This window comes from Berghia stephanieae, chromosome 5 (assembly GCF_034508935.2).
Source record: "Berghia stephanieae isolate SIO BIC M18660-M18661 chromosome 5, UCSD_Bste_1.3, whole genome shotgun sequence".
NCBI lineage: Eukaryota > Metazoa > Mollusca > Gastropoda > Nudibranchia > Aeolidiidae > Berghia > Berghia stephanieae.
In genome coordinates, this window is record NC_088364.1 from 7,096,812 (window position 1) to 7,109,749 (window position 12,938).

A 12,938-nucleotide genomic window follows, 5' to 3' on the forward strand; every position below is an offset into this window, starting at 1 on the left:
TATGTAACCATGGATGGTTGGATGTCATTTTTTTAATACTTTCAATTAATTGTATACGTATAATCATGATTCTTATTCATTCAACCATGTAAAGATCCCTAACTTATGAAAAATCACGCACATACAATATTCTCATTATCATCGTTATGATTATTATTATCATCATCAACATCATCATCATCACATTAACATTAAAACCATCATTATAACAGGGAACGAACAAAATCAACATAAATTAAGGACATCCTGTTTTAACAACATACCATTATTTTGCATTATTAATTTCTTCTTTTTTTCTCCTTTTCTTTCTTACTCTTTCCTTCTTTTTTTATTCTTCCTTCTTTATATTCTTCCTTTTTTATTCTTTCTTTAATTTTTATTATTTCATTTTTTTTAAATTCTCTCTTTTTTATATCTTTTCTTAGTTATTCATCCTTGTATTTTTTTTTTTAGGTTTCTTATTCTTTCTTCTTTTTTTTTCTATTCATTTCTTTTTCTATTCCTCCTTTTTTTTTCAATTTCCTTCTTTTTCTGATTCTTTTTATTTTTAATTTCCATCTTTTTCAATTTTTCCTTTTTAAAATTTCTTTCTTTATTTCATTCTTTCTTTTTTATTATTATTATTCCTTTTATTTTTATTCTTCCTTTTTTCGTCTTTCTTTTTTTCACTTAAATTATGACGTATATACAAACTATAGACCAGAATATCCTAATTACAGGGGAATGCGATTCTTCCTTAGAAGCCGCGCTGATCAAACAAAACAAAACAAAACAAGATGACTGGTTGCTTTATGGTCCGCTAGGCGGAAGGAATGCATGGGCGTGCAAATACAACAACACACTCGAGCTAAATAAAGCAACGCATACACACACTACACTGGTTACAACAATACACACCCCAATGGGGAAAAAAAACAATAGATACAATAGTACAACACATACACACACTTGTAAAACAACACACTTATATCAACACACACGCACACACTCACACACACACACACACATTATATTAGTTACAACTACAACACACATACACACATTAGTTACAACACTCACATACTATTTACACATACACTATTTACAATGACAACACACATGCATCAACAATGCTTACAACAACAACAAACACACACAACATTAGTTTCCCCATTCACACACACACACACACACACACACACACACACACACACACACACACAACAGAGTTAGCAGAGAAGAAAATAGAAGGCATGCATAATAGAGATCGAAGGCACCGATCCCATCGATAGAGGAGCAGGTGGGAAGGGTGGAGGAGGAGGAGGAGGGGGTGAGGAAGAGGAGGGGGTGAGGAGGAATTCAATTGAGGAGAAGAAGAAGAAGGACTCGATGGGCGATCGGTGATCGGTTATCGATCGATATTCGTAAATATAGTATTGAACACTCCTAACATTTGGGAAAGGCGAAGAATGAATGTGTGTATATTGTATAATATTGTATTGTTGTCATGCAGTGTGTGTACCTTTTAGTTCTGTTACACGCTGTTCCCTTTGATTTTGTTATTATTACATTATATGTACTTGATAAACGATTGGTGTTTGGAATGTCAAATTGAGAAACTAGGAAGCATGAATGAATGAATGAATTTATATAGCGCCTAGATCCACAATGTGCTCAGAGGCGCTTTACAATGCAAATAAAACACAACAATAAATTGATAATTTAAGCATAAAATCAACCATATAGGAATAGCATTAATCAATTTGTAATTTAATTACCACGCACTGTGCTACAAGATGAAAATTTAGGATATCTATAACATGTAGGCCTAATAGAAATGTTAAACATCAAATGATTTTCTAAAGAGATGTGTTTTAAGTTTCTTTTTAAAGTTTTCAAATGTCGGACATTTTTTGAGGGATGAAGGCAGTTGGTTCCATAGGACGGTGCCGACTGGCTAAAAGATCTCTCACTAAAAGACGATCTACAGCGAGGAACCTGGAAGAGATCTTGACCACTGGATCTAAGTTCTCTTTCCGGCACATAGAGATTAACCATGTTTTGTAGGTATACAGAAGCAGGTAATGGTGTGTAAAATAGAGGTCTGAATAAGTGTGTAGAGCAAGAAATGACGTGAGTAGGAAAGTGCCAGAAGACAACAGAGAATAAAAACTTCGCGGCGGCGATGGGCGCTCGAACCCGCAACCTTACTGGTACGACAACTCCGCCTGGCCGAGGAGATCGTGACTCTACCGTATGAGCTATCCACGACCCCGGTGTGTATGAAAGGTGCCAGACAAAGCAAAAAAGAAAAATACAAGAAAACAATAAAACTATCCCCAAAAAATCAGTCTACCTCCACTGGGGATCGAACCTCAGACCTTCTGATTACCGGTCAGATTACCGGTGCTTCCATTAATGTAATGTGTCAGTGTACTCTGGAATGACACGTATTAAACAATTTGGCCAGAAAACTCGTTCTTTGAATATCGATCGATTTAAATGGCCCTCATCTAGTCAAAAACTCTCAAACCTGGGATCTTACAAGACTTACTTAAAGTCCCGGGTTTGGTAGATTTTTTTTCAAGATGAGGGTCATTTAAATCGGTTGATATTTGAAGGACGAGTTTACTGGATAACTTTTAAATACGTGTCTTTCCAGAGTACGGCAGTTAACTGGTTAATAGCAAGATGTACATATTATATGTAGGTCTGTCATCCGAACCCACTTATGGGCCTTGTTTAACACTGTTGTAATGGATAATATTTCGTTTAATTTTTTTTTTTTTTTTTAGATTTCCCTTACATCAATGAGCCCATAAGGAATTGGGTTATCAGACCTGCAAATAAGTGCACGTCGGGTTGAACCCAACCATTTCAAGTCAGTTTTCTGACTACAATCGTTTACAAAAAGTGATTAGTCAATGTAGAAAGGTATCAAATCTACAGGATGTACTTACATAGATGAGTTCATGGCTGTAGCGACTTTTCAGGTTTTTCAGGATAGATTGCTCGTTCAGGTCGCTGTGAATTAGAAAAGAGATGATGATGATGATAATAATAGTAATAATAATAGATACATTATAACAACAACAACAACAACAACAACAACAACAAAAATGTAACATTGATGGATTTCACATGTCATCTGTCTTGCTCTTTAGTTTCAAAATGGCGACGATCTTCTTTTTTTTTAATGAAAGAAAGAAAGCATTGTATACGTTATAGTGTTATCGCTACATAACAAGTGCAATTTGCATTTTACATTGTAACCGATTTGAAGCTTGTCGTGTCGTAAAGATTTGTGAAATGAGGGGAAAAATCAGACAGTCCTGACATGTAATCTAGATATGTACATTGTGTGTTCCGTCGTCAAAGGATCAAATTATATCTCAACAACAAAAATGGGAGAATGTCTCAGGGTGAACATGATGCTTGACCAGTTCACTGCCGTACTTTGGAAAAACGTGTATTTGGAAATTTATCCAGAAAAAAACTCTGGTCCTTCAAATAAATATCGATCGATTTAAATGACCCTAATTTTGGCAAAACTCTCAAACCTCGGATTTTAATTATCTCAGTTTTGAGAGTTTTTTTGTTGTTTTTGTTGGGGTTTTTTTTAGAAAATGAGGGTCATTTAAATCAATCGACGTTTGAAGGACGAGATTTCCGGCAACACTTTTTAAATACATGTTTTTTTCCATAATACGGCAGTTAATTTCCATTCAGGATCAATAAAGTATATTTTATCTTATCTTATCTTATCTTCACTGATAATATTGAATTTAATCATAACTTCAAAATTTTGGTTGGGAGTGCCATAGAAATGCAGTCTATTTTTAAATGTAATCCGGATATTATGATATCAAACGACGATGACAGGACAGTGCATGTTATCCACATCAACAATATCATATCACAGACACCCAACATTTTTTTAAAAGCGTAAGCTTTTATAATATGCAGACGTACATACTGGAAATGTTTTTAATTAGCAATTCTTAGGAAGCAAAATTGTAGCTGCTATAGTAAACTTTAAATATCATCAATTTACCCTCGAAAGCAATAAATATCACTCCAAAATCCTTAAAATGATGTATTCTGGCACCAAACGTTCATTTTCAATAAGTTTTAATGACTTAGAGATGCTCACGAAGTTCTGAAAATGGAGTCAAAATTTTGTAACTTTACGAATTTTTTGTAATAGTAGGGGGTTTGTATATGGAACATTTTCCACTAAATGTGCTCAAATGTCTTTACGTGGAATCCCAAGCCCGACGCCATGCGGGACGAAACAGGACGCGGCCTGTAAAGCACAAATACATTTATTTTTATCCGTAGAGTCAGCGTTGTTACGTGCCAGGTACTCATTTTACACATGTGCTTGATGAGAGAGTCTTCGTAAAGAATATTTTTCAAGATCTCAATTTTGTGTCACTCACAGCAGGACTCAACAGGGGACTTACAGGTCGAAAGATGAGTGCCATTTTACCACAAGACAACTAAACTGCACAATACTACATCATAAACATCAAACAAATATATATCTCCCCGACTCTCTCACTCTCTCTCTCTCTCTCTCTGTCTCTCTCTCTCTCTCTCTCTATCTATCTATCTATCTCTCTCTCTTTATCTCTCTCTCTTTCTTTCTCTATCTCTCTCTCATTCTCTCTCTCTCTCTCTCTCTCTCTCTCTCTCTCTCTCTCTCCCAACACTCAAATATCAAACAACCAGAGCAGACAAGCATGAATGGTAAAAATCGGCTAATCTGTCCACCCCGTTGTTGTCATGTCAGTCCACCCAGCTCGGCCATATTTCATATTCCATGGCTGTTATCACTGCGGTCAGAGCCACTCGCAGACAACACTGGACAGTGAACGAAGACTGGGGACTGGTCAGTGTTATGTCTCTTGTCTGCAACATTCCGATGCCTGCATGATTCCAGCCTATTGTTGGAGAGGATTACCGGACAGTGCAAAAGGGTTTAGGATGGTTTGATTATTATTGTAGGTAGAAAGACTAACAAGTTAACGACAACGTTCCCCGAAGCTAAACGATCGACCAACGGCGAGGAAGATTGTTTGTACGGCGTTTGCGGCACACTAAGGTCAATCATATCAGCACCAGTAAAAAGGAATAAAATGGGATAGTAAAAAGTTCTAGAACAACGATTAAAGCACCACAGAAAAGTAAGACAAAGGGGAATTGAACATATAGAGAATAGGTGTAGATTCCAAGAGCATACTATCACTGTACTTAGTTTGAGATCACCTTATAAGGAAAAAAATATCATCTCCCAAAATAATGACTATACATTTGACTGTTTCCCTCCCAGCCAAGACTCCTGTCAATGCCAAGCCAAAACTAAGTAATCTCATTCCAAGGCAAAGACAGAAGGCAAATTGGAAAACAGCTATGGAGGGTTAGAAGACACAGTAAGTGCTTCCCTGCCCACCATGGTAGGAACGAAGAATAAAACCAGAATCTTTACCTAGACGTCGCTATGAATTACTGAGGACAGATCCTTGTTTTCTTCCTTGTCGTTGGTCGATCGTTTAGGTTCGGGGTACGTAGTCGTTAACTCGCTACTGCTACATGCAGGTCACGAACCAATCTAACATCGGGGGGTCCAGAGATTTGTATTGGGGATTGGGAGGATATTACATCTTATTTTATGGATGCCTTACTGTCATTATCTTTCCTGTACAGAAGTCCGTGATTACTGCACACAATTGAAGCATGCATCTATTTGCCATTGTCCCAAACTCTTTCACTCTTCCTCTCTTTCTTAAACTATCTACCTATTTATTTATCTGTTTGACTATCTATCTATCTGTCTGTATGTATGTCTGTTTGTCTGTCTATCTATCTATATATCTATCCATTTAAATACCTACCTATCTATCTTTCTGTCTATTCACATATCTATTTAACTGACAATTTGTCTGTCTATATATTTTTTCTATTTGACTGTATATCTATCTATATATCTATTTGACTATATGTCTGTCATCAGTCTGTCAGTTTCAACGGCCTCCGGTACAATCATGCGATACATTTCTATACCAAACACAGAGTGGAGACAAGTTCGAAACCCTCTTTACATAATTTTAGACCAACTATTCATTGTTTTGATCTCTCTCTCTCTCTCTCTCTCTCTCTCTCTCTCTCTCTCTCTCTCTCTCTCTCTTCATTCCTTTCTTTCTTTCTCCTTTTATTCTCTCAGCCCCTCTTTCTCCCTCCCTATCCCTGTGTTCGTGTATGTGTTTGTTTGTTTGTTTGTGTTTGAGTTAGTGTGTCTGCTTTTATGTTTGAATGAGTGTAGCTAGAAAATAATGAATACCGCTGGGTGTAACATCTGTAACCTTATATTATAGTGAGTTTGTCAATCATAATCAATCGATTTTTCTTTTCAATTGATTTCAAAGAAACACACTACACACTACACACTAATCCAACCAGTTCCTTGCCTAATAACGGGTGCACCAGTAACAACATCAAATTAACACTTACAATCTAGATTTCCTATTTTTTTAAATTGAGCTTTGACATAGAGCAATATCCACTAAACGTGCTCAAAGCACTTTACAAGGGCTAACAGCAACATTTAACATGTAGGACGGAACATGATGCTTGTTAGGCAATATTACATTTTTTTTCGGACAGAGACAATGCTTTTAACAGCAGGTACTCATTTTACACCTGGGTACGGTGAGAGAATGTGAGTAAAGAGCCTTTTCCAAGGACTCAATTATGCGCCGAACAAGGCTCGAACCCAGGACCTTCCGATTCGAAAGTGATTTCATTATATTATTTCAAGTCATTTACAACGTTTTTATTAGAAAATTTAAACTAAGATATCAGTTTCTCAAACAAGAGTTAAAAGGGCAAAAGTAAAAGCTGTCACTGTGGTGTGTTTGTTTTGACTTTACGTCCTCAAACCCTTTCTCCCTTGTGAAAGACATTTTATCAACATTATCAAAGACCTATAATAAAGAAGTCCCTTAGAGCGATAACGCCCAAAGGAAAAAGAGTTTACCGGGTTTCTATAGCGTTAGACGGACAACAATTTCAAATCCATGGGATAGGACACAAGTTAAAAATTGCAGTTGGAGACGACGTGGACATATTTGCAGCTCTGATAGCCGAACGGAATCATGTGCTTGGTTTAACATTGTTGAGGAGGTCCCGATAGCTCAGTTGGTAGACCACTGGCTTCACACGCAAAGGGACCAAGATCGCTCCTGGGTGTAGTCCACCCAGCAGTGAATGGGTATCTGAGTCTGTTAGATTTGACTGAAATTACTTTGCGATAAACTAGCGTCATATTCGAAAGATAGCAAGCAATTGCTATTGTCCGTTTCAATGGAACTACTTTTTTCTTCTTAACATTGTTGTAATGGAGAATATTTTGCGTTGGTTTGAGCTTATGTAATTCCAATACAACAATGAGCCTATAACAAATATGGGTTATCAGACCTGCAAATAAGTACACGTTGGTTGCTTTCATCAAATTCATATACCCATGGTCACTTACCTAGTCTAATAAATGATTGTAAACCCCTGACTGATCCTCACGACTTAAAGAGAGATCTATAAATAGACGGAAGCATGGCGCGTCGGACAATACACACAATGACATCATAATATTTCTCAAGTGACAAGTTGTAGAGCCCCGGGCTTGAAAGGGTTAAAACGGGGACACCGGCCACTGATAATAAAGATATATGGCTGGGAAGAAGGGGAGGGGGGAACGAGGGGGGGGGGAGGGTATGCAGTACTGTACGTGATTTGTTATATAAGTAACGTGACCAGTTCGATACTTAACGACCAGGCTATAATAGATTATCACTGCCTTTGGCCAGCTAACAAACATTCGATTTATATACACAATATCAAGGCATGCACGAATCGTGCATAGTAAAATGTAAAGTAATGAATAAAAATTGAATGTAACAGCGTCAAAAAAGAACAAAATCCAAACACGGAAAGTTTCGCTTTCAAATCCTTATTAGCTGAAGAATGGTTTTGAGCTCGAAACGTTCCGTATTTGGTATTTTGTTCTTTTTCGAATTTTTGTTCATTACATTTCTTGTCCACACTACTACAACTACTGCTGCTGCTACCGCCACTACTATTACTACTACTACTACTACTACAACTACTACCTTACTACTACTACTACTACTACTACTACTACTACTACTACTACCTTACTACTACTACTACTACCTTACTACTACTACTACTACTACTACTACTACTACTACTACTACTACTACTACTACTACAAAAATTCTCATAAGGCTCTAGGGCGACGAAAAGCTGCTAACAGCAACAGAATAACAATCACAACATGCTTCAAACCAAATGATATCAGAGAGAGGGGGGGGGGGGTGAAACCACGGGCGCATGACTTCTGGAAACCGGAAACAAATAGTTATTTGAATCCGTATTAAAAATTTCAATCAATTTCTTTTTGAATGGAATAATATGAATTTGATGAAAGAAATACTAGAAGACAAACCCTTCCCAAAAGTAATATTATTCAATTCTGAGAACGGACACTTGCGGGTTTTTTTAATAAACCGTGAACCTTATAGATAGTTCGAAGATGACGTCACTCAGGTCTTTGTTATTGTTTTTTGCCATCCGCGTTTATGAGTAATGCTCACTGAACTGTATTACTCTAACTATAAATGTTCATTGATACACACAGTTTTGTGTGTTGGTCCGTTATACTTCCGGATGGCAATGTTGTGAGCTTCTTAGCCAAGCGCACACTATCTATAAAAACTACTTGTCACGCTGTTATTATTCTGAAGCTAGAGGTGCCTAAATGAGCCAGTAAAATGGAGATTATATTATTCTGATGGCATCGACGACTCAGTGATAAAGTGTCTCGAGCTGTTTTTGTTTTTTTTTTTGTTTGTTTGCTTTGTTTTTGTTTTGTTTTTTTTGTTTTTTTTTTAATCAAGCGATATTGAATGTGGTCATAGTAGGTTAACAAATCTCAATTCTAGATTGAACGAAATTGACGTCATTCAGCTCTTGTTATTGCTTTTAGACAGCCATTTTAATGATTAGCTATCACTAACTATTTCTTAAGGTTACACATAATTTGTGTGTGAGAACATTATATCCGGATAAAGGACGTTGTGGTATTTTATCTAAACACATAGCATGAATAGGTCTTACGTCAAGTTGCGTTCGGCCAGTTGAAGGAGTGAAAAGGGTTAAAATCATTCAGTTTGTATATCAAGAGTTGATCTACCGGACCCACAATGAGAAGGTCAAGGGCCTCCACCAAGCTTGAGGGAGTCAGTATGCATAGACTCATTGATAGGCCCTTGAGAGAGTTGGTATAAAAGATGACCCTTCCACATTCCAACACAAGCTAGAAGTGAAAAGGAATGATTTAAGGAAAAAGCACAGCCTCCGAGAAGAAGAAAAAGAAAGCAAAACAAGTAGTTGAGCTTTTTCATATAGCGCAATATCCACAAAACGTGCTCAAAGCGCTTTACAACGGTCCCTGACAAACAGCATCATGTAACATAAAGAACGAGACATGACACCTATTAGGCGACAATATAATTTTTTTTCCGACAGAGACAACGATGTTAAGAGCCAGGTATTCATTTTACAACTGAGTATGGTGAGAAAATGTGAGTAAAGAGTCTTTTCCAAGGAGTCAACTAGGCTCGAACCCAGGACCTTCAGATCCGAAATCGAGTACCACAAGACCACATTGCCGCAGTAATAGCAACACAAAATTAACAAACCAAATAAACATACATTTGACTTAATCTATTTCTCAGCGAAGTGTCCAGTCAAGGGTAGGACCAAAATAAAATATAGTTTCATTTCAGAATAAGAACAGAAAGCAACTTGAATATTTTTTTTAATGGGGGGGGGGGGGGGGGGGGGGAGGGGGGGGGGGGGGGGGGTATTAAAGGTCCCCTACCCAGGGTGAGATAGTATTGTATAGACTCATTGATAGGCCCTTGAAAGACTCGTCGTAAAAGATAGTCCCACTGGATTGAATGAAATGACCCTCCTACATTCCAACCCAAACACGAAGTGACAGAGTGTCATATTGGAATCTGTATCATATTATTATTACTATACTATCTATGGTCGGTTTTAACTATTAATTTAACTGCTGTACCCTGGAAAAACGCGTATTAAAAAATTTGGTCAGAAAAGTGGTCCTTCAAATATCCATAGATTTAAATGTCACTCGTCATGGGAAACATTTTCAAACCTGGGACTTGATGATGATGATGATGATGATGATGATGATGATGATGTTGATGTTGATGATGAAGAAGAATGAAGAAGAAGAAGAAGAAGAAAAAAGAAGACAGAAGGAAGAAGAAAAGAAGAAGAAGAGTCAACCTGCATGATGTTGACAGAACTAGATGACCATCATATGGGAAAGATGAAGACTGGTACCTATCACAACCTCAATACAATCAAGAAAATGGAAATCGGAAATTTTGAGCTCAGAAAGGACGATGGCAACATCATCACCAAGAAAGCATTGGAATGGAGCCAACAACTTGGCAGCAGCAGCCTCTTATGATTATCACACTATGTTATGACGATCGACCCAATCAGCAAAGTCCAGTCCGCATTCGTGCACCGTTCGACTAGATGCTCTGCCGTCTCAGGTTCTTGCCCACAGTGGGTAGATGTTGGACAGGTGGAAAGACCCCACTGAACAACTTGGTGGCGTACTTTTCATAGCAACCCGAGGGACATCAAGATGATAAGGATGAAGCAAAGAAGGTGGTCTACGATTGTCCCAGTAAATCTCTGCAGTACTCTGGAAAACCCCATGTTTAAAAATTTGGCCAGAAAACTCGTCCTGGTTTGAGAGTTCTTGGTAAGATGGGGATCATTTAAATCTATCGACATTTGAAGGACGAGTTTTCTGGCCAAATATTTTTAATGGGATTTTTCCAGAGTACGCCAGAATCTGTGGTGGAAGCGCTATGGACCACATGGAGTTCAAAGGATGTAAGCAAGAAGAATAACTAGCAGAAGAGGCAAAAGTGCCAGTTTGACATGTTGGAGTTTGTATCATTATTTTATTATTACTACCACAACCTTATCTACTTTCTCTCATGGATAAATCTTATCATAAGTAAGACAGATAGTTCATTATCAGTATTTGCTCTCTCTCTCTCTCTCTCTCTCTCTCTCTCTCTCTCTCTATCTATCTATCTATCTATCTCTCTCTATCTATCTCTCTCTTTCTCTCTCTTTCTTTCTCTCTCTCTCCCTCTCTGTCTATCTGTCTATCTCTCTCCTCTCTCTCTCTTTCTTTCTATCTCTCTCCTCTCTCTCTCTCTCTCTATCTCTATCTCTTCCTCTCTCTCTCTCTCTCTCTCTCTCTCTTTCTCTCTCTCTCTCCCTACCCTCTCTCTCCCCTCTCTCAGATCTCCTACTCCTACTGATTGGGTGTGGTGAAGATTGGGGCAGAACATAATAATAATATATCGTATATCTTTATTTAGTCTGGAATTACAGCTTGCGTGGGTGTGTGCTAGCCGGTAGTATTTCATGGTAGATAAGCATTTATTTAGTCGGAATATGAAAATGTCTCAAACTCAATGGCAGTTCCATGGGTGGCCGACGACTGACGCTTTGTGCTCTACTTATCACGGTTTTGTAATATGACACCCTCCTTGCGTCTCGTCTCGTCCTACAAGTTAAGTGTTACTGTTGGCTTTAGACCTCTTGTAAAGCGCTTTGAGTATATTTGTTGGATATTATGATATTGCGCCAAAAAAAAAGTACTTTGTTAACTCATGGTAGATAGGCATTAAGTCGGAATATAATAATTATGTCTCAAAGGCTGTTCTATGAGAGGCCGACGACTGACACTGCTCTACTTATCACGGTGTTGTGGTATGAGACTCGCCTTGTAGTCTCGTCTTGTCTCGTCCTATACGTTAAGTGTTACTGTTGGCTTTGAAAAAAATTCAAGTAGGCAGGTCAGGATATTGCGCTATATAGAGTATTTTGTTACCTTCCATGTGTAATGTCAAACAACACAAGTGTTCTACTTGGTTGTCAAAGCGATCGTTGATATGATTTTTCTAAATCCTCATCGGATGTGCGGCTATGTGGTCTTGTGGAGTGTCACTCGCTTTCGGATCGGAAGGTCCTGGGTTCGAGCCTCGCTCGGCGCATAGTTGAGTCCTTGGAAAAGACTCTTTACTCACATTCTCTCACCGTACTCAGGTGTAAAATGAGTACCTGACCGTTAACAGCGTTGTCTCTGTCCGAAAAAAATTGTAATATCTCCTAACAGGCGTCATGTTTCGTTCTACATGTTACGTATTACTGTTGGTCAGGGACCCCTTGTAAAGCGCTTTGAGCACATTTAGTGGATATTGCGCTATATAAAAGCTCAATATAAAAGCTCAATATTTCAATATTTATGTCATGTGAAGGAGCACGCAGGACAATTTTTTGCCGTAACCAAGAAAAACATATCTTCTTTTATTCTAATTAGAAGCCTTTAATTCACATGATATTAGACTACACATCGATTAAGATTATCCCTAACACGTCAAACAGTCTTTAACCTGAATCTTAAAAGAGTGATGTGTAGATAGTTCTCATAATGTACACTCTTGATGAAATATTGGGAGTCAACTTAATCGATCGTGTTAGGGGCAGCGTGGCTCAGCGGTACGGTCTTTGCTTCGTATCCAAAAGGTAACGAGTTTGATCACCCGCCGCTGCTTTGTGTGGCTTTGAGCAAGTCACCTAGCCCTAGCTCACTTTGCGGCGCTGCTCTGCGGCTGACGCCTGGGTTATTCCAGTCTTCCTTTGGAATAGACCCTAAAGACAAATTTCCCCTTGGGGATGAATAAAGGGATTTTTTTTAAAACTAAATCGATCGGAATGTGAAGTAAGTTTTCTGTCCATAATGACCAAAATCA

General features: G+C 38.0%; 1 protein-coding gene across 1 annotated transcript in view; it reads right to left on the reverse strand.

Annotated features, from left to right (window-relative positions):
- LOC144972334 (unconventional myosin-XV-like) overlaps positions 1-12,938 on the reverse strand; it is a gene marked incomplete in the record, with an annotated part of 202,492 nt that overhangs the window by 120,837 nt on the left and 68,717 nt on the right. The window contains 1 exon segment of the mRNA XM_078913430.1: positions 2,940-3,003. Coding sequence (XP_078769556.1) covers positions 2,940-3,003 — 64 coding nt within the window.